Raw genomic sequence first — 24,380 nt, 5'->3', positions numbered from 1 at the left:
CTACCTATTCACCTTTCTTGGTTTATTTTTATCCACAGTACTTAATATCATCTCTAATATTACACATCTTACTTGTTTACTTATATTTGTGTCACCCACTAAAATGTAAATTTTGTAAAGGCAGAAACTTATGACTTCCTTGTTTACTGCTGTATCCCCAGCATCTTGAACAATGTCTGGCATATATACAGCAGGCACTCAAGATATAATTGAATCTACAAAGTGTTAATTTCTTGTGGGGCATCTCTGTTCTCTGTCTTAAATTCTCAGAGCATTCTTCTGAAAGCTCAGATACTATGAACCTTTGATTAACAGAGGAGATTCTAGCACACTTTAGGGGTTGGCAAATCATAGCCAATGGGACAAATCCTGCTAGCTGCCTGTTTTTTGCATTGCCTGCAATCTAAGAGTGATCTTTGAATTTTTAAATAATTGAAAAAAATTAGAATAATAATATTTATATCATGACATGATAAAATTATATGAAATCCAATTTCAGTATCCATAAATGAATTTTTACTGGGGCACAATGAGGTGCATTCATTTATACTGTCTTATGATGGCTTTTGTGCTACAGGGCTGGCAGAGTTGAGTAGTTATGACAGAGAACAAAGAACCCACAAAGCCTAAAGTATTTATTGTCTGGACCTCTAAAGAATACATTTGCTGACCCGTGTCCAAAGGTATTTTATACTTAGAAGGCAAAGAGTAATAACTAAATTTTGAGCAACACTAAACTAGGGCATTGTTGTTAAATACTGTTGCTGCTATTGCCCAAGATACACCTAGGAGGGAAGATACATTTATACTAGGATTTGCTTTCACATGTATAAAAGTAACCTTCTCATTCTTCTAAATGTTATTTAATAACATTAATGACTATTAATAGTCATTCACCTATCTATCCCACAATAAAGCAGCCTCATCTTAAGGGATAGAGCATAGTATAAGTAAGACTTAAAAATGGCAAAAAGGAAGGGAACAAGAAAGTAAATAGGGCCCACAAATAGAGCTCATATCAAAGTATCACATAATTAACTAAAACCCTGTTTAACATACCCTGATTAACTATAGTGGGAAATTGTCATGATGTGAATCTCTTTTGAACCTCATCAATGGGGGTCATACTGAACTGACCTTGTTATAATGGGGTCTCCTAAATAACTGTAGTCTTAAATCATTACAAGCGAGAAACACATTATAATAAGACTCCATTGGATTTATACAATATTCAAAACTAATAGTTATTTTCTCATTGGTTCAAATGTCTACATTTTGTTTAAAAGTATTTTAAAAATTTGCAAAACTCTATTCAAAATCACCTCCTAATCACCTGACTCATCTTTCCTTACATAAAGTTTCACCCTAAGGATTATGACATGCAAGTATATTATATATAGTATATGCTGCAACCAAACTTACGGAAAGGGGTGAAAAAGGTGAGGGGGAAACACTTAAATTATACCAATGATATCCACCACTACTATGCTACCTTTAATCTTCATAAAGAAGTATAATTTATGTCCTCTTACATCAGTTGGTCGTTGCTGCACAATCAACTGCTTCTTTTGGATTGTTATCTTTGTGAAACTGACAACAGTTCATTTTCAAAACCCAACCTTTCAATACCGTTACTGCTTCTATCTTCTCAGCATTTTTTAAAGGAATTTGGATTCTTCCCCTAAATTCTCACTTATGTGTCAATCATTAATGCTTATCTGAAATGATTACTCCTCCCACTGGGCGTTTGTCCTCTACTCTTTAATAGCAGCCGTGTTCTTTCCAAGTTCTAATACAAGAAAATAATACTGGTAAAATTATTAGAATCATTCCAAATAGTTTATTTGTTATCTGAGTCCACTTTCTGACTCCCTAACAGTTTCTTTTTATGGTAGGCAATATGTTGGTATGTCAATGGTATGTTTCCAAGAAGCTCAGAGGATTTCACAGGTGTAAATTCATTTGTTGTCATTTTATTACATTTTGCGTGAAAAGCAACATTAAGTCTAAATGGAGGTCTAACACAGAGAGATGAATCTATATTCTTGACCAGACAATGAAGAAAGGGATATCCTAAAAACTTCTTTCCTGTAACTATATCTCTAGATAAATATGCTTTGGGCATTTTATATTTGTAAAATATTGAATGATTTTTTTTTGTCATTGTCTTAGTATATATTTTGTAAACTAAAGTATTCTGCTATGCCAGCATCTGCCATTTTATGACAGTAGCCTTGTAATGGTAAGTTAGAAAGATGATTTCAAAATTTTACCACTCTGATAAATTCAAGGTAAAAATCAACATTTGGCATGTCATCTCTATTTCTTTCCTTTCCCACAGTTACATCAGTGTATATTTTACGTCCTATCTTGCTTAATTTTTTTCCCTGGAGAAAAATTCTTTCAATATTTATTCAACCATCATCTACTTATTTTTAAGCTACAGCTCTTTATATTGTAGGTGATAACAGCAAATATTTATGTAGCAAATAAATATTTTTTCGTGTTTTACTTATGTTAATTCACATAATATAACTATCCTATAAGGAAGTAGTTTTATTCTTTCTATAGGAAGGTAAGTAAGTTGTATAAGGTCATATACTAGTAAAAGGTAGATCTAGGATTCAAACTCAAGTAGTCTGTGCTCTTAACTACTATGTTATGCTGCCTCACAAATGGTTATGTGGGCAACACTGCTTTTCAAGTAAGAGCTCTAATTAGATACAGAATTTTCCATAATAAATATATTTGTATTTATTTGTATGTTTTATTGATAGCATCTCTCTGCTTCATAAGGGCCCCCAAAAGCTGGGTACATATTCTGATACAGAGTAGGCATGCAATTAAGAAATATAATCAAGGGATGAAGACAGCATTTTATATATGGGTTCTTCATATATGAAATTTTTGTTTTTGTTTTATGCTCAAAATTCTAAAATTCTGACCTTGAGGAGCAATGTGTTTTTCCCTCTATATTGATTTTATGTGGACTAGGAGACTTTCAACATAATAGTTTTAAATTCAATGTCACTTATTGCCTTAATTACCTTATCTAAATGATTGAATTTTGTACCTTTACCTTTCCCCTGGTACAATTATACCAAGGAGTTTTTCTTTATAATGTATAAGTGAAATAGAGGTTGAATGTCTTGGGAAAGTTTGTATCTAATGGAAACAAATGAATGCAAAGAAAATCTACAAAAGAATGTGGACTTAAGAGGAAAATGTAACATTTACCTTCAAATATTAGAATTATCATGTAAAAAGGAATTTACCTTCTTTAGTAGATTGCAGAAAAGAATTGCAAACATTGATTAGGAAATTATAAGGTGCCAGGTTTCAGTGTGACATGTTTGGACTTTCAAACAATTAGAATTGCAAAACCAACAAACTCCCAGATGGAAGAAGTAGTGATTGAGATGTTCAGACAAAGGTTGGGAATGATGAAAAGGGGACTAGGACTTTGAACACAATGGCCTTTGAATTCTCCTCAAACTCTGAGATACCATGATTTACCTATTTTTTATATAGTTTGTAATTTTATATAAAACACTAAGCTAACTTGAGACAAATTACTGATGAAATCCATAAGAAAATATTCCTTGATTGTGTTGATTGTAAGATAAACATTGACTGAAATGGTTTCCAAACAATAAATCAAAAAACTGGAACTTGGTGCTTCACAGCAGTTTCAGTTTTATCTATAAATAATGGTGCGTATAGTCACTAGGTCTGTGAATTAAATTAGGACTTACAACTAAACAAAAACATTAACAAAAATCTTCAAAAAGAATGAAGTTAGTCCTACTGAGGAATGTGTTGATCTGTATTTGAATAAATGACATCTCAAAAGGGTCTACTTTTAGAGAGCCTTGATGTCATGATTTTACTGTGTGTACTGCTTCATAGTAGACTTATGAATTCTGACTTCTAAGGAATCTTGGCATAAGGACAGTTGCTGTTTTTAATCTCTGCAGATGGTGCTACTCTAGATGTTCTAAGAAAGAGATTAAAATAACATAAGTCTCGTTTATCCATCCTTCTATGTAAAATGAATCCTCTTCTCTAGCCAGGAAGATTTTCTTAATTTTATCTTTCTCTGTAGTTTGATCACACATTTCCCTTTCTTCTTTACTCCCATTAGTAATGTCCTCTTCTTTCCTAATCTGAATCCTATTTTTCTCCTTCAATTTTAGCTTAAATTCTACTTGTACAAAATTTTTACTGATTAATTGGCTTTCTCTTAATCGTCCTCTTTAAAGAAATCTTCTGGCTGAACATTTCTGATACTAGATTTATAGCGTCTTGATTTGTCAGGTGACTATTTGGGGAGTACATGTACATTAGCACTCACTCAGTGATAAATACTTGTTAAACTATTACTTGTTAAAATAATACTTGTTAAACTAAGAAAAACTATAAACGCTTTAATTTTTAGCAAACTGGTAGCTCCTAAATGTTGCCTATGCTCTGAGACATATACTGCTTTTTAATGGATACTGTAAAATAATTATAAACCCCAGAATAAAGTGAGCTATTACAAAAAAGCTACTCTGAATCTCATATATCTCAGCTTTTTCAAGCCAAATTCCAAGAAGTTTAAACTACAGAGGAATTAGGGACCTAAACAAAATAAACAGGTTCAGATAGGATATAAAGAGGTACCTAATGGAACTGCACTAATACTCCACATTCCTCATATCATTTATACTATAAAAATTCTTAATCTTATTCCTTCGTCTCATGCCTGAAAGTAGTAGTGGGGAAATGCTGACTGATATCTTTATTTTTTAGACTATCCATGAGGTATGTTAGCTGCTAGCAATAGATACCTGAAGTACAAGGGTTAGTAGGAGAAATATTTGGGGCTGTCAAATCTAATTGGAAGTAATAGATAATATTAATTAAATGAGGAAGAAAAAGGTAAGAAAAAAATAAACATTTACCAAACATCTACAAAGGTGCCAGGTTTTATACTAGATCATTTTACATGCATTATTGTCACTAGTTTGGATAACCCTGGACAAGTCAATTAATTGATCTGTGTCTCAGTTTCTCCATCTATAAAATAGATGTAAACCACATACCTCGTATGGTTGTTTTGAAGACTAAATTAATTAACATTTGCTTAAAACAGCTGCTAACACATAGTAAGTGCTATATACAAATATTAGTTATTATTATTGGCTACCTTTATTATCTCAACCACTAGAAACAACAACCTTGAGAGGTAGGCATTAGCTAATTTAGTAAATGAAAAAAGTGAAGTTTGACCATGTTAATTTGCCTTAATTTCACAGTGGTAGAGTTGGGATTTAAATTCAGGTCTATCTGACTCTATGGTGTTAGTGTATCCCAACATGTTAAGACAAAGACATGGAAACATATTTCTTATGTCCTGGGCTATTTCATAAAAATTAAAGGAAGAGATTAAAATGGCATAAATTATAGCCATATCTGACCACAGAAGAGTGATATATTTTATTCAATCTAGTTTGAAATGTTTCAAGTGCAAGGGTTTCTGATATTCTGCTTTATCAATTTCATATTGTTCAGTTACCCTATTGATACAGAACAATTTTAAGAAACTCAAAATCCTAGTTCAATATGGTTATATTTAGCTTTAGCACATATGACAGGTATTTTATTTTAGTAAAAAACAATCATAGCACTACAAAATAAACTCTAATATTCATAGAGTTTTAGAATATCAGTATATGATATTTTTCCAGGGAAAGAATCCATGTTTCCTGAAGAGTATCATATATACTTGAAAACGATATAATTTAATCAACCTGTGTTAGTGATTAAATTTTCTTTCGAAAACAGAAATTATTAGATAGGATATTTTTTGGTATAATACAGGAATTTTTCTGTCAAAATGTCTGATGTTAAGTTTTAGATGAAGCTGTTAAATGTCAGTTCTCACTGATTTTCACAAGTCACAAATTGAGAATCATTAATGTGTAGTCAGTAACTCAGGTCAAAGATGTCTCCTTCATTTTACTTACAGAGTATTGTTATTTTTGAAGCATTATAATCAAGAAAGAAAAATGGCTAATGACTGCATAAAATGATACCTGGCTTACAATACACTCACACCTAAATGGGTGAAATACATGATTTCTGACAAATTGATTATAAAACAAATTTTATAAAATAAAAAAAAATTGATTTGAGATTTTTGTGAAAAAATTTCTAATAACTTAAGTGGAAAATATTTGTAGAAAGGATTAGATAGTAATTTGTTCCAAAGAAATATAAATACTATAGACTATACACAGAATATGCCTTCTAGAATTCATAATCTTTTCCTAGAAAAACATCCTTTGTACCAAATTTTCAGTATTCTGTTCCCTTCAGCATTGGTCATTTTGTCAGATGCTTCTTCAATTCCATAATGAGCCATAAGAATCCTTTTTAATGAATATCCCTTATATCAAAATTTATAGTTTCCTGAAATTTTTGCTATTTCTCCTTTTGCTTGATTGTTTCATCATGCCCAATTGTATCAGGACACTTGTTAGAAGGTACTGCTAAGAACAACAGTTCGAAAAATTTTTAAGAATGAGATTTTATTTAATGTATAATAAATCCATTACTTTGATCAGTTTAGAAGTTCAAAATTTTATATATTTTTAGAATAAGGGATCTTTTACTTATGTTATACTGTATATTGAGACAATGTGGCAATATACTTCATTATGGCAGAAAAGCATTTTTCTTTGCTCCTTCTAAAATTAAACATTTAAAAAATGAAACCCAGTATCATTTCAGATTACTAAAGAGAAAAAGATAAAAATCAATTTTTAAAAAAGTCCCTAAAATATGTGAGTAAAGATGACATTGTCATCCAATAGACCAGGGGTCAACAAACTTTTTCTGCAAAAGGTCAGATGGTAAATATTTTAGGCTTTGCAGGCTTTGCAAATATTAACTCTGCTGCTATAGCCACAAGCAATACACAAAGGAATGAGTGTAGCTGTGTTCCAAAAAAACCTCATTTAAAAAGGACACTGAAACTTAAACTTCAAATAATTTTCATGTGCCACAAAACACTATTCTCCTTTTGATTTTTTCAGCCATTTAAAAATACAAAATCCATTCTTAGCTTACAAGCCACATACAAAAACCAAACCAAATCAAACCAAAACAAAAAGGCAGGCTGGATTTGGCCTATATGCCTCATTTGCTGACTCCTGTAACATATTTAGAATTTTTAAGAATAAGGACCATGCCTTATTCATTTTTTAACTCCAGCACCCAGCAAGTATGGCAATGCATACATATTAAGGATTAAAAATAAAAAGTGATGAATGAATGAGAACTAAGATGTATGCTGGGCTTCTGTTTAAATACATATATTTATATATACTTAAATTATATTAAATAATTTAACATTTTCTAATTTACCATAACATGTCATCAGAAATTGCTTGTTAATTATATATACACATTTTTTAATGCTTCTTGATCTTTTATTCTCTTCTAGAATTTATGTGTAAAAAAGGGCTTGACCTCAGTAATATGTCCTTAATTATACTTTTTACAAGTATTAAGATTCTTTAAATAACAATTTCAAAAAAACAATAAAAAAAATAAAAATAAATAACAATTTCTATTTTGGACATAAGTTGTTTTCAACTGATAATGGGACATGATGAGATAATACTTTATACAGCAATGAATTCTTATGTTCTTTTAAAAAATGTTTATTTATTTAGTGAGTGGGGGAAGAGCATGTACTCATGCTCACAAGTGGGGGGGTGGCAGAGAGAGAGAAGGAGAAGGAGAGCGAGAGCGAGAGGGAGGGGGTGAGGGAGAGAATCCCAAGCAGGTTCCATGCTACCAGTGCAGAGTCTAACATGGGGCTGAAACTCACAAACCGTGAGATCATGACCTGAGCCAAAACCAAGGGTTGATGCTTTAACTGACTAAGTCACCCGGGCAACCCTGAATTCTTAAGTTCTATGGAATTTTATAATTACTAGCATTCACCAATGCCAACAGATTATCCAACCTTTGTCAGATCAGAGAAAATAAAAATTATTCTTAAAAAATGAAGATTTTCATATCAAAATAAAAGTCTAAAAAGTTGAAGGGAGTAGATTATTATGCTATTATATATAAGCTTTGATAGTATCTCATATTTATTAGAGGCAGGGAGCAGGTCAGCCGGCATGTAAATATCAGATGAATCATATTCTTTTTTTTTTTTTTTTTAATTTTTTTTTCAACGTTTATTTATTTTTGGGACAGAGAGAGACAGAGCATGAACGGGGGAGGGGAAGAGAGAGAGGGAGACACAGAATTGGAAACGGGCTCCAGGCTCTGAGCCATCAGCCCAGAGCCCGACGCGGGGCTCGAACTCACGGGCCGCGAGATCGTGACCTGGCTGAAGTCGGACGCTTAACCGACTGTGCCACCCAGGCGCCCCCAGATGAATCATATTCTAAGCCACAGGGCCTAAAAATAGAAACAATCTCATAATTTAGGAAAATCAATTCTTATTTCTATATATGAACAAAGGAAACAGGACCTACTTTATTGAACGTGCTATTCCACTTTTCTTTTAATATACTTGGGAAGAAACCCAAGTCTATAAACTTTTCATGTTCTCTTGGGTTCATACCCATAGACACTAAGTTTAGATTGCTTTATTTCATTTATCCAGTTTTGGAGGAATCCAGTTTTTTCCCTAACAACACACATATTCCACAAGCATTTGTCCTTTGTGTTTGTAGATTAAGCCAATTGTCAATTACTGACTATAAAACATTAGTACCTTAATAGAGAAGTTTTATTATTTTACCTTAATAATTAATATTTGTGTTTTCTATAACTTCTCACTATTTAAAAAGTTTTGCAACTGTAAACTGTACATAGTTAAATGTAGTCTAGAAATAGTTACTTCATTTTTCAGGCACAACTATCTAAGACATGTTAAAGACAAATAACTGTATTATGACAGAACTCAAATTATATTTATGGATTCCTAGAAGATATCCCTGTGTTGTATTTTAGATATCAGAAGAATGGCAAGTATTAAAGTGTGTAGAGAAAATGGGAAATCAGTAGAACTATTTCTGGTTGGCCTTACATTGCTTTCATGTTTGTTTATTTTTCAAAGGCATAACAGTTCTAAGGACTTTGCTGTAGATAATCATACCATGTATATGTAAAAAAGATATGTAGTAAAGTGAACCTATTAAGAATCAAGATATCTACAATCAGCCAAGTTACCTATTCTCAAAAAAAAGATATTAAAAAGCCTTATTTATGTATGTTTTTAACTCATTAAAAAAAAACCACCCTAATACAGCTCTACACAGGTAGTTGTTATAGGCACATATAAGAATTTAATTTAGGTGCTCTAAGGGGCACCTGGATGACTCACTTGGTTAAGAAACTGACTCTTGATTTTAGCTCAGGTAATGGTCTGACGGTTTGTGAGATTGAGTCCTGATGTGGGTTCTGTGCTGACAGCTGTCAGCTATGAGTCTCTCTCCCTCTCTCTCAGCCCCTCTCCTGGTCACGCATGCATGTGTGTGCACATGCTCTCTCTCTCTCTCTCTCTCTCTCTCTCTCAAAATAAATAAATATTAAAAAAATATATTTAAAAAACATCTCTAAGATTTTAAGTTAACTAAAAGACTTCATTTAAGGGGCGCCTGGGTGGCTCAGTCGGTTAAGCGTCCGACTTCGGCTCAGGTCATGATCTCGTGGTCCGTGGGTTCGAGCCTCGCGTCGGGCTCTGTGCTGACAGCTCAGAGCCTGGAGCCTGTTTCAGATTCTGTGTCTCCCTCTTTCTCTGACCCTCCCTGTGCATGCTCTCTCTCTGTCTCAAAAATAAATAAATGTTAAAAAAAAAAAAGACTTCATTTAAGGATAAAGGTTTCTTAATTTCGGATATAATGAGACATACAAAGTCAGGGAAAGAGACTCTTGTCAATTAATGGCACTAAAAAAAATGGATGGGATAGACAGATATTAAAATGGTAGAATTTTAAACCTCTATTTCACATGAAGATGAGAAAGATAAAATATGAAGCTTACTATATCAAAATTCAAAAAATAATTTAACAAGATTATAAAGATTTCATCGATACACTTTAAATCTACCATAACACTGTTTTCGTCCTTTTGGTAGTTACATACAAAAAAATACTACCAAATTTGTCCACTTAGTGTTTATGTAGCAACTAATAATAATAAAAAAACTAACCCTTATAAGTTAATCCTTGCATATACAGCACTTACTAAAATGCCAGAAATAGTTCTCACTGGATCCTCACAGCTCCCAGTAGGTAGGTACTTTCGTTTACCTCACTTTATAGGAAACTGAGGCACAGAGTAGTTCAGTAATTAGTCTATGGTCACCCTGTTAGTAACAGAGCCAAAATTCAAAGGTTTACATTTTCAACCTAGCATTTTGGTATTAACTTGACACTCCACAGAAAACAAAATACTTAACTTTGTGTGCAAAGCATTCCCTCCCAATTAAAACAATGTTGTTATCTGATATAAATTCTATAGTAACTTTTTTCTGTAATAAAAATAAATAGTATGAAAATCTCAAACCATCACACAAAAAACAGGGACATATAAACCCAAGGCCATTTACTTCATATACTTAACACAACAAACTCCAAAAATCAAGGTCTTCACATATGTATGCAATTTTCTTACAAACAAAACACAGACACACCTCTATAGGGGATGGCTTCCCTTCAATTGTACTTTTTAAGTTGGTCTCACAGTTTAAAAGAAATGTAAAAATTGGCCAAAGGACCATTTCCCCATAAGATTCAGAAGCTAAACTAATTATGTAAGAATGATTTCTTTTCTGAGCAGTTGAAATTAACAACTTCCCAATATAACTCTATTCTGATTGCTTTAAAAGCAAACCATTTTATTTATAAGTCTAAAATTAGAATAATATCCAAAAAATTCTGTCACGATTTTTACATAGAAGAACAGTAAATATTTTACACTTTGTTTAAAAAAATGTCCATTTTTATATCCTAGAACAGTGGTTTTCAAAGTATGAAAGTATGGTCTGTAGACCAGCAATACCTGCATCACCTTGTTAGAAATACAAATTCTTGGGACCCACTGCAGATTTACTAAATCAGAAACTCTGTGGGTGGGTCCAATAATCTGTTTTGATAAATCCTCAGCTTGACTGTGGTGCAGGCTAAAGTTTGAAAACCACTACAGTAGAGTAAGAACGACAGTAAATATTTAATAGATGCAGAGTAAAAGTATCTCGCTGTTAAGTAAACAGTAGATAAAATTGTGTTCTGGTTTGAAAATAGAAGGACGTACTTAATATTAAGTTGAAATTCAGCCAGCAAACATTTTTTTGGGAGGTAAAGAAAACAATATCACAAGTGGTGATATAAGTTTGCATATGACTCTGAGGTTTATGGCTTCCTTAAAAAGAAAAAAGACTCTTTCTCCTGTATCACTGAGCACTGCCTACTCTTCATTTTCTCCCTTAATTTTTCTACTTATGCAAAGGTTTAAGGTGATTCTTGTGGCATAAAGCCTAGATATTAATTCTGCTTTGGCTTATTAAATTCTGCATTTAAATTCATATTAAAATTATGGAATATGTAACCCTTTCTCTTCAAAAGTACTATAAATTTGGTATATGTATTCTATCACAATTTCCTGTGCTTTGAGACCAATGACAAGGGTATCTGAAGAACAGAGATATAAGATACATTTTGAATTACATTAACAAAACACATTAGACCAGATGCCATGCTAAGAATCAGAGTTCTGCTATCACCTCCTTTGGCAATATGTCTGAAGTTCAGTTTGTATCACAGTCCACTGAACAAATGCAAAATTACTTTCTGGACCAGTTCAATCTTCCTCATTTTATATCATGTCTAGTATAAGTCCAAAGAAAAGTAGTCAAAAAACATTTTTTATATAACAATGCTTCCACAGAACAGTTTTTACATTCTTAGAACCACAAGTCTTCTGTTCTGCCTAGCAACATTATAAAAGTAATATAAAACATAGTAAAAAAGATGAAAAATAAAATGAATAGCCTACTCCTTGAAAAAAGAAAGGCACAGACTATCTCACCTCTGGAGTGACATCTCGTGGTGCAAACCCTGTTCCTCCAGTTGTTAATATCAAATTAAGTTCCTTTTCATCACACCAATCTATCAGGGTTTCCTGGAAGAAAACAATAGTATTGTCACATGAAGAAGAACTTACCTGCCCACTCAAAACATCCACATACTCAAATACTTTATATACCAGTGAAGAAACACACATTTATCTCAGCAATCAACATGAAATTCTGAAGCACAATTCATGGAACATATTTACTATTGATCAAAACACATTGCTATTTCTGTATTTATTTTATGCAGTATAAAAATAAGGGAAGCATCAAAATTTTAAAATAAATGAATAAAAAATGAAACACAGGAAATATCAGAAATTAAGAGCTTATAAAAAAGTCTAATGTTGGATATTTGATAAAATCTCAGAGGGAAAAACAGAGCATTCCAATAAAGATTATAAATGGACTCTGGTTTTTTGATTTTTCCATTTTTCTCTGTTTAAGTCTGTCCAGATCTGATAGTCTGGAATAACTTTATCTTTCTTTCCACACATCTGCAATGGTTTGTGAAATAATTTTGGTGTGAAGGTTGGATATTGTTCGATCAAGATTTTGTTTTTATAACTATATAATAACCAGACACTTGGAGATATGAAGAGGATAGGTAATATAATAGTGCTAATATCCTGATCTTTCTGAGCAGTGGCTCAACCAACTGTGTCTAAGGTTTAAAAAGAGAGTAGGGGTGCCTGGGTGGCTCAGTCAGTTAAGTGTCCAACTTTGGGCCCAGGTCACAATCTGACAGTTTGTGGGGTCAAGCCCTGCGTTGGGCTCTGTGCTGGCAGCTCAGAGCCGGGAGCCTACTTTGGATTCTGTGTCTCCCCCCTTCTCTGTCCCTCCCCTGCTTACTCTCTGTCTCTCTCTCAAAATAAACATTAAAAAAGTTAAAAAAAATTTAAAAAGGGTAAAAAACAGGACTGTAACTTATTAATAATTTTCCTTATTTTTAAACGTTAGAGAAAGATCTCTCTTTAGCATGTAGTATCTCTTATGCTCTGACATTCACTTTTTTTTCTATTTAAATGAAATAAAATGCCTCTGTATTAGCTTGAGAGTACTATCCTGGTTTTGCATAGCTATTTCTTTCACTTTCAGTTAAACATCTATCCATTCTTCTATCTATAACATAGGCATAGATAGATGAAATGTTTTACAACTTTAATAATGGTTATTTCTGGATAGATGTGAAGTACATTTTAATTCCTTTTTATTTTCTTTTGAATTTTCGAATTCTTTAAAATCTGTATGTATTATTAAAAAATAAAAGGATTTTACAAATTGAACTTTCTGGTATTTGTTCTTTATTTAGATAGCCAGCACCTTAATGTCTCATTTTTTCCTCAATTTTCAGCCAGCTCAGAAATAAGTTTTATACTCAACAACTATGCATATTCTATACTGTGGTAGGTTAAATATAACCACATATTCTTTATAAATCCTCCTGTCAAGAGGTAGAGTCTATTTTCACCAATTCTGCATCTGGGCCAGACTTGTACCTCTGATCAGGGCAGAAATTATGGTATATGAGTTCTGAAGGTTAGGTCTCAAAAGGCCTCAAATCCTCTACCTTCACTCTTTTGGTAAACTTCTCTTACCATGAAAGGAAGTCCAGTCTAAATAATGGAATGAAGAGAAAACATGTAGAGAGAAAGCTTAGCAGAATAGAAAGCACCAAGGGCCCAGACCCCCGAGTGAGGCCATCTGAGTGAGACACCTAAGTGAGCCTCAGTTGAGTCGACCAATTATTTCAGCCACATGAATGACCCCCAAGTAAGACCAGAAAAAGATACACTCTGCTAAGCCCAGCAAACCCACAGATTTGTGAGAAATAATAAATCATTGTTGTAAGACACAAAGTCTTGTGTTGGTTTCAATGGAACAATATAGTACATATAAAATTACTTTCCTAGTTAGCATCTTTGCATCCTCCTGCTGTTTTCAATTTATATTTTATTGTATTTTATTAGTCATAACTTTACAAGAATCTTCACAACAGCTTTGAAAGTAAACCTGATGTGAATTAGGTTTAAATAAATTGCCATGAAGACTCAATTTTAATCATTCAGTTTAAGAAACATACCAATGCCTAGTATGTGCCAGGAAAATGTGAGAATGAAAAAAAATGTAAGACAAATGGCCTTGATGTCAAAGATTGCAGAGGTATGAACAAATTAATACGGCACATCAACATATCATGGTTAGTGCTATGAAGGAGGTATGATCATCTTAAGAAAACTGTTTTACAGATATTACAGGTATTTATGAATATATAACATTTTCTTCACTGTGACCAGAATGAAAACCATCATTACAGAGATTTTAAGCAATATTTTTCTCTTGCCCAAGACTAGAGAACCCCCAAAAGAGAAAAATGGGACAGTAATAGAGCCACCATTCGGACATCTACCTAGAGTCTCATACTCATCTATTACAATAGATATTTTTTCTTTTCTCTATTTATTGATGTAAACACGAATCACTGAATTAAGTAGAGCTCATCAATATAAAACCATTTGAGAAATGTCATATTTTCTTTGGTTTATTAAAGAATCTGATATAACCACCTAAGAAATTCCTATCTACACTTAATGAGACACAGCTTTAGGACATGTCAGTAATCTCCACTGACTCCTCCAGACAATTTATTCCTTGTGTGTATTACCAGGCATCCCTTTGGGATAGCACTTTTCATACTTTACTGAAATTTACTTGTTTACATGCCTCCTCCTCTATAAAAGTGATCTCCAAAATTCTGATCATGTATCTGTATACGTAAAGCAAATTCTGAATGTTATGCTAAAAAATATTCAGCATGCCACACAAAAAGATATTTAAAGATGACATAATATTTAAAATAGCTTTTGTTTTGGGGCGACTGTGTGGCTCTGTTGGTTAAGCGTCTGACTTCAGCTCAGGTCATGATCTCACAGATCTTGAGTTTGAGCCTCACATTGGGCTCTGTGCTGACAGCTCAGAGCATGGAGCCTGCTTCAGATTCTGCGTCTCACCCTCTCTCTCTGCCCCTCCCCCGCTTGAGTTCTGTCTTCTCTCAAAATTAAATAAACATCAAAGAAAATTAAAATATATTTAACAAATGTGTTCAAAAATCCACTAAAACTTTTCTAAGGGAACATTTTCAAATGGATAGGGATATTGTTTCCTAGTTTTTAAGTGTGCAGTTATTAGTTTTCATAAATGACAGAAATACCATTTCCATGAACAAAATAACATAATGCAAGCAGTTTTAAGTTATCTAAGTATCTTAACTTAAGCATGCTTTTATATTTTAGGAAAATTTTCCTAAGATCTTCTTTCATGTCTTTTCCCCAAAATTGTCTACTAAATTAGCTTAACTTCTCATTTATTTTTCTAGGCAGATTCTCCCATTCCTTGTCTGTTATCTCATCTTCAATTATGTTATCTGAACTAGAAATCTCCCTCTCTGGTCCTTTCTGGCTTTGAGAATCTACTCCAAATCACTTTAAAATTAGCATTCTAAAAATAGATTTCTTTAAAACCTTCCCCCCAAACCTACTTTTTTCCATTAAGACAATATCAACCTATTTCCCAAATATTTGTTAATGTAGCTGAAACTTTCACCAAAACCTTCAAAAAACAAACTCAAACAATAGTTATCATTTACTAGAGTAACACACTTGGCAAGTGATTACTTAAATGAGAAGTATAAGGGTTCCTGGGATATCTGGGGATTGTAGACACAAGGTAAATAGGTGTTTTCATCCAAGGAGTATCCATGCATTATTTTTCATACATTCTTACTTTATATTTGCATTTATATAAACATTATATGTATTTATAACATATATTCTTAAAATATACATGTCATGTTTATATAATCCTTAGAACACTTCCTATCTAGAGAAGATCCCCAAATCAGGATTTTGTTGCATTTCAAGTTACTTTTTGTTATTCTCACACCACTAAAAGTGTCAACCCAGAATGCCTTTTCAGGCTAATTTTATAATTTTCCTCCTGAGAAACAGGGCTTCTCTTTTACTCAAGTGGACTGACAGCTTAATCTTTAGACCAATTTCAGTTTAATTCTATTCATTTAAATATCAAATACTATATTATTCAAATAATGTGTGTACTGCTTATAAAGTTATTTTAGAGAATGTGAATGATTGGAGTTCTATTTATTGTTTACCTGAATTAATGCAAAGATCCTCCAGTTATTGTGTCAAATGGTTTTGAATAGCAGATTACTATTATTCCAGATAATGCTTTTTCTGTACTTCATAAATGCTTTTAATCAATACAATTTTCTCAGCTTTACTAGATAACAATATATTAATCCTCTCACTTTTGAAATAAATAGAAATAAGTAGATGTAACTACATCACATGCCTACTTATTCAAAAATAATTATTTTGTGCTTAAGTATCTCTAGTATATTGTTCTGAATGAAGGTAACTCAGGTCCACATTTTGTACTCATCACAATAGCATGCGAACAACGTATTGTGATGAGGACCTAAACTCAATTCCTTCACAGAATACCAAGGATTTGCTCCTATTGATGGAATCTCACTGGTGCAAATTAAACACTTGGCAGAGTACTTAACACATAGTAACTGGTAAATAAATGGTTTCTTTTGTTATTTTCTCAACATTATTTATGCCAGAGTTACAGTGGCCTAAGTGTGAGCTTTTCCACCACTTTAATCACCTTAGAAGACCCAAGTAGAGTCAGGGTTCATGGTACTCCTTTTATCACTAACTCTGAGAGGCCAAAAATTGAAATATTTTAAAAGGGAAGATTCTGTAAAACAGAACAATTAAATGATATACAGAGCTAAATGGATTGAAGAATACTCTTTTGGCCTTTTTATTCTATTTTCCCTAAGGCCTTCCCTGAACTTAAGAGCCAAATTTTATGCATATTGATATTCTTCAGTGATTAATATAATAGGTGACCTGAATAAATGGTGATGGCTCTACTGACATAAAGCTTGGTCTAAGATTGACTGGACCTCTGAAGAATTGGGAATAACTAATTAAAGCCATAGAATAATAAATCAAGCACACTATGACTATGACTCTGATAGGAATCCTCAGGAATCCACCAAATGTAAGAAATGCAATATTAGAAACCTGGTAAATATTAGCAGTCACTACACCTCTGAGAGGGCCCAGGAAACCACAAATTTACTTTCTGTCTCTGTGGATTTGCCTATTCTAGATATTCACAAAACTGAATTCATACAATATATGGTCTTTTGTAACTGGCTTCTTTTACTTAGCATAATGTTTTCAAGTTTCATACATGTTGTAACATTTACCAGTACATCATGCATTTTTTTTTCAAAAAATGTTTATCATGGTAAAAAAGTTATATACTAAAACTTGTATCTTAACCATTTTTAAGCGTACAGTTCAGTGACATTACACATTACATTCACAATATAGTGCAATTGGCACCACTATCTATTTTTGAAAACTTTTATCACCCCAAACAAATCAATATTCTTAATTCAGGGTTGGCTTGGTTATTATAAAACTTTATTTTCTGAAATGGAGTGCTGAAAAAGTTGGTTTTAACAATTTCTGTTTGTTTCACAGTGTTTCTATGGAGGAATGGGAGCTTTGAACTCCAAAACTAGCTATTCTACTGTCCATTATTAATTCTAAATCAATAACCTTTCTTAAGAAATTTGCCAAGGAAAAACAGTACATTACCATTAGTATTGTCACTATCCTGTACCCAAAGATTATTTTTTGAATAAGAATTATTAATATTTTCATTTTCCCTTTATTCTACATATAATTCCTACAGTATAGTTCCACTAATAAACAATACCAAAACTTTCCAAACACAAATAACTAGGCATGAATCTTACTGGTTTAAAAGCTAATCCAACATGCTTTAAAGTTTTATTTAATAACTATACATTTATTACATGATTGCACTGTCATTAATCTTAAACTGGTTCATGTGGGACCCTGAAATTAAAGATAAAAAGGTACTTTCAAAACTCTTTAAAGCAATTGTATTTTTCAGTTCTACAATTTTCACTTGGTTCTTTTTGTTTCTATTTTTTCTGCAAAGATTTTATATCTCTTCATTCATTACAAGCATATTTTACTTTACTCCTTGAGCCTGATTATAGAGCTGCTTTAAAAATTGTTGTTAATTGAAATAACTGGGCCATCTTGGGGTTCGTGTCAGTTGATTATCTTTTTTGAGAATGGATCACATTTTGTTTCTTTATGTGTTAAATAATTCTGGACTGTGTTCTGGACATGCTGAATGATATGTTGAAGAAACTCTAGGTTTTGTTATATTGCTTTGAGGAATGTTGATTTGTTTTTATTTTAGTAAGCAGATGACTTGGGTAGACTCAACTGCAATCTCTGTCTGCTCTACAGTGATGGCAATTCAAAATTCAATTAAGTTCCTTTAGACCCAATTGCAGTGTTTGTAGTTTACCCAGCACTATCATGGTTCAGAGGTCAGCCAGAGACCTAAGGGGCTTATTTATAGAATTTGAAGATCTTCTTTTTGGCTCTCTCCCTTCCAGGACATCCCCACCCCTCCATCAGTTTAAAGCATCTGTGCTTGTCCCAAACTCTGTTCTTCTAGCCAGTAAGCTTGTAGGTTTTAGCTGCCAAATACGCGAAACTGGGACCTACTGTCAGGATAAAAGTTATACATATGGCGTATTCAACAAGAGCCTTCTTCCAAATGACAGAATCTTCTTGCATTTGGTTGCTACCCAGTATTTTCAGATGGTTATTTTTTGTTTAGTTCAGAGTTTATAACTGCTATTTGTGATAACAGATGAGTCTTTCGATAGGAGCTACTGAGCTATACTGGACTAGAGCTTCCCTTTAAAGCACTAGGTATTTTATTTATCAATAAAATTTAGTACCACCTCTATGAGTTTGGCATTTAAAGCCATTCTACTCACTGTTGTAGAATAGGCAATATGAAAACAAAATGAGTGGCTATGTGAAAGAAATTTGATTAAATGTATCATCTGTTTTATAATTGTAAAGTAGGTTCTAGAAATGATATTTGGTGAAAAAAGTGTTTTATATTTCAACCTATTCCTATTTTTTATTCCATTTTTAATTTTTTGGCCCCACATGAGAATATTCTTTGTGATTTTTTTTTATAATTCTAAAAAACATGCTTATTAAAAAGACAAAAATAACTCAATCAACATAAAAGGTATAATGAATTGAAAGTCATTAAAAATTTAGCAGAGATAGCCCATTTTAAATTTATGTCAATCATCCTTTCATACAAATTTCTATAAATAAATAAACACACATGCATTTACAGAGATGCACAATGCACACACAGGTATTTTTAACTTGTTTTTTTTTTCATTTCGACAACACGTCATGAGTAAGCTCACTATAATGAATTCTAAGTCTACACAACAGTCTGCATATTTTAATTTGAAAACCCTACTGATATTTACTCTGCTTTTAGTTTTTCTCATCTATAAACAACAACGTTTACCTCTATAAATTTTCTAGCTGTGAGGCACTGGGGTAGAAGAAGAGGTAACAGAAAGGGAACAAGATTGGGGCAAGACAGACCTGGGTGCCTGTTCTTCCAGTTCCAGTCGACTAACTACCTTTGGTTCCATAGGCAAGATACTAAAACTCTTTGAAACTTGGGTCACTGTTAAAAACAATAACGTAAACAAGAACATGAAAAGCATCTACTGTCATTCTGGGTACAGAATAAAAACTTAAAAAATAAATGTCTGTTTGTATGCACACATGTGTACATTCATGCACATTATGAAACTTCTTAAGGAAGCAAAGATATTGGTCAAACCATAGTATTTATTACCAGCTTCTGTATATACCAGTGTGAGAATGTGATGTGAGCATATATCTTCATGTTGAAATTATACAATGAAAAGGAAATAGAAAGATTTCTGTCATAATTCTATCACCTTCTCTCAAACATCGGTAATATAATTCTGATGAAATTTTGTATATGATATGGCTTTATCTTTGAACATTTTATTCCAGGCTGAGTTAAACCAGATAAATAATTAGGCGTGGATAACATATACTGTATAATTAATTTAATTCTACTTAAAAATCTCCTTAACAAAAACCATCTGGAAATAGTTGCATTCATTGATATTTAGTGCTTTGTGGAATATAAAAGGTCTGATTTACAGTGACTCAGTAATAACTGTCACTGTGGTTCAGTTTTTTGTTAGAATATTAGTGGAAAAAAATCCTTAAGGTGTTACAATGTAATTTTAATGTCTATTAGTAAAAAAACAGAGGAAATTCATTTTTGTAAGGTTAAAGAAAGTATAGTATTCTGGTGGAATTTTAGCCAATATTTTTGTATAAATTATTACGTAATAATTAGTAAGAGAAACAATAGAACATTGATCTATTTATAGGCAGCAAAAAATAGCAAAAATACAGGTAGGCTTAAACTATCTTTTCAAAGAGGGCCAAGAACTAGAAATCAAATTGTCCTAATGTCATTAGGAAAATTATGATTCCACATTATACAATGGGTAATCATAAGTTGTGGGTGAAAAAAAAAGGAGGGGCATGGACTAAATGTTCAGAAATGTAGTAGAGAGAAAACCTGTACTAATACAAAATTTATTATACTTGAAAACTATGTATTTTTTTCCATCATTCCTCTGACGTTCTCTTACTGTGAGAAGACAGCATAGGAAAGGAACTCTCAATGACATGAATAGTACCAGTAAGAAAAAAGAGAGATGAAAACCACCAACAGTGAATAAATCAAACAAAAGCACTAAATTATTTGGTTAGGGGAGTGAATAAATTTCCTAATACAGGATCTTATATGCTTTAAAGACCAGTGAGCGGAGGAGTGAAGATGGTGGAGATGTAGGTGGACTGGGATTTCCTTCATCCCTCAAACACAGCTGTATTGAGGTCAGAACACTTAGAACACCTAGGAAATCAACCTGCGGAGTGACAGATCTTCACAGGTAGAGACAGACAGCTTGGTGGGACAGAGGTGCATGTATGCGAATTTGGGGAGATCACAGAATCCGAAGCAGGCTGCAGGCTCTGAGTTGTCAGCACAGAGCCCAATGCGGGGCTCGAACTCATGAATCATATCATGACCTGAGCTGAAGTTGGTTCTGAGCCAAAGTTGGATGTTTAACCGACTAAGCCACCCAGGCGCCCCTCCACCAGACATTTAAAGTAGAGTTAATACCTATCTTTCTACAGCTGTTCCAAAAAATAGAAATGAAAGGAAACCTTCTGGACTCATTCTATGAAGCCACCATTACCTTGATTCCCAAACCAAAGACTGCACTAAAAGAAGAATTACAGGCCAATATCCCTGATGAACATGGGTGCAAAAATTCTTAACAAGATATGAGCAAATAAAATTCAATAGCATATGAAAAGAATTATTCACCATGATCAAGTGGGATTCATTCCTGGGCTGCAGGGCCAGTTCAGTATTCACAAATCAATCAGTGTGACACAGCACATTAATATAAGAAAGGATAAGAACCATATGATCCTGTCAAAGATGCAGAAAAAATATTTGACAGAATACCGCATCCTTTCTTAATAAAAACCCTCAAGAAAGCCGGGAGAGAAGGAACATACTTAAACATCATAAAAGCCATAAATGAAAGGCCCATAGCTAATATCCTCAATGGAAAAAAAATTGAGAACACTCCCCCTGAGATTAGGAACATGACAGGAATGTCCACTCTCACCACTGTTGTTAAACAAAGTGTTGGAAGTCCTAACCTCAGCAATCAAGACAACAAAATGAAATAAAAGGCATCCACATTGACAAAGAAGAAGTCAAACTTTCACTCCTTGCAGATGACAAGATACTCTACGTGGAAAATCTGAAAGACTCCACCAAAAAACTGCTAGACCTGATAGATGAATTCAGCAAAGTCCAGGATATAAAATCAACATCCTATATGCATTTCTATACACCAATAATAAAGCAACAGAAAGAGGTATCAAGGAATCAATCCCAAATACAATTGCACCAAGAACCATAAAATAGCTAGGAATAAACCTATCCAAAGTAAAAGATCCATATGCTGAAAACTATAGAAAACTTATGAAAGAAATTGAAGAAGACACAAAGAAATGGAAAACCATTCCACGCTCGTGGACTGGAAGAATAAATATTGTTAAAATGTCGACACTATCCAAAGCAATCTACACATTCACTGCAATCCCAACCAAAATAGCACCAGCATTCTTCATAGAGCTAGAATAAACAATCCTAAAATTTGTAAGCAACCACAAAAGACCCCGAATAGCGAAAGTAATGTTGAAAAAGAAAACCAAAGCTGGAGGCATCTCAATCCGAGACCTTAACGTGTATTACAAAGCTGTAATCATCAAGACAGTATGGTATTGACACGAAAACAGACACAAACACCAATGAAATAGAGAACCCAGAAATGGACCCACAAATATATGTCCACATATTTTCGACAAAGCAGGGAAGAGTATCCAATGGAAAAAAGTCTCTTCAACAAATGATATTAGGAAATCTGGATGGCAATATGCAGAAGAATGAAACTGGACCACTTTCTTACACCATACACAAAAATAAATTCAAAATGGAAGAAAGACCTAAAATTTGAGACACAAAACCATTAAATCCTAGAGAACATAGGCAGCAACCTCTTTGACCTCAGCCATAGCCATTTCTTACTTGACATGTCTCCAAAGGCAAAGGAAATAAAAGCAAATATGAACTTTTGGGACTTTATCAACATAAAAAGTTTCTACACAGCAAAGGAAACAATCAACAAAACTAAAAGGCAACTGATAGAATGGGAAAAGATATTTGCAAATGACATTCAATAATGGGTTAGTATCCAAACTCTATAAATAACTTACCAAACTCAACACCCAAAAACTAAATAATCCAGTGAAACAGTGAAGAAATAGGCAGAAGACATAAATAGACACTTTTCCAAAGAAGACATCCAGATGGCTAACAGACACACGACAAGATGCTCAACATTGCTCATCATCAGGGAAATACAAACCAAAACCACAAAGAGATACTACCTCACATCAGTCAGAATGGCTTAAATTAACAACTCAGGCAACAACAGATGTTGGCGAGGATGAGGAGAAAGGGAATGCAAACTGGGGCAGCCACTCTGGAAAACAGTATGGAGGTCCCTCAAAAAATTAAAAATAGAATTACTCTATGACCCAGCAATAGCACTACTAGGAATTTATCCAAAGGATACAAAAATGCTGATTTGAAGGGGAACATACACTCCAATGTTTTTTGCAGTACTATCAACAATAGCCAGTGTATGGAAAGAGCCCAAATGTCCATCAACTGATGAATAAAGAAGATGTGGTATGTGTATATACACACACACACACATACACACACACTGGAATAGTACTCAGGGATGTAAAAGAATGAACTCTTGTCATTTGCAGCAATGTGGATGGAACTGGAGGGTATTATGCTAAGCAAAATAAGTCAGAGAAAGACAGATACCATATGATTTCACTTATACATGGGATCTAAGAAACTTAACAGATGACCATAGGGGAAGGGAAGGAAAAATAAGATAAACACAGAGAGGGAGGCACACCATAAGAGACTCTTAAATACAGAGAACTGAAGATTGATGGGAGAGGGGAAAATGGATGATGGGCATTGAGGAGGCCACTTGTTGGGAAGAGCACTGAGTATTGTATGTAAGAGAATAATCATGGGAATCTAATTCTGAAGCCAAGACTACACTGTATGTTAGATAACTTGAGAATATAAATAAATACATACATACATAATACTTGATTTCTAAAATAATAAATAAATAAGCAAAAAAAAAATAAATACACAAATACCACCAACATTCATTATTCCCTCCAAATAGAACTGTTCCTCCAAATTTCTTAGTTCAGGGATTGGCATTATTTTTCATGAAGTTGTCTAAGCTAAATACCTGAATTAATCTCTATTTCTATTCCTCATTTCTCAACTCTATTTAGATCATGTCACACAGCTGTCATTATGTGATTACTATATATTAGGTACTTGGCTAAACAAACATTTACTTCTCACAACAATAGTAGGTAGGTCTTGTAATTCAACAAAGGTAGGCTTTTATTTCTAGGAAAACACAGAATGGTTAAAATACACACAAGGTCACAATCCAATTCAGATGCAGAGCCTGTTTTATTAACATTGTGACATACCTCCCATATTTTCCATTACTGTT

At 33.2% G+C, this 24,380-nt stretch overlaps 1 protein-coding gene across 14 annotated transcripts in view; it reads right to left on the bottom strand.

Moving 5' to 3' along the window:
* GPHN (gephyrin) overlaps positions 1–24,380 on the bottom strand; it is a 636,202-nt gene that overhangs the window by 309,722 nt on the left and 302,100 nt on the right. For all 14 annotated transcript variants that reach the window (XM_043556393.1, XM_043556386.1, XM_043556392.1 and 11 more), the window contains one exon: positions 12,103–12,195. In XM_043556393.1, the coding sequence (XP_043412328.1) occupies positions 12,103–12,195 (93 nt within the window). The remainder of the gene's footprint in view (positions 1–12,102; positions 12,196–24,380) is intronic.

Source organism: Prionailurus bengalensis, chromosome B3 (assembly GCF_016509475.1).
Source record: "Prionailurus bengalensis isolate Pbe53 chromosome B3, Fcat_Pben_1.1_paternal_pri, whole genome shotgun sequence".
Taxonomy (NCBI): domain Eukaryota; kingdom Metazoa; phylum Chordata; class Mammalia; order Carnivora; family Felidae; genus Prionailurus; species Prionailurus bengalensis.
Note: the sequence above shows the minus strand (reverse complement) of the source record. Positions and strands in the feature narration are given on the sequence as shown.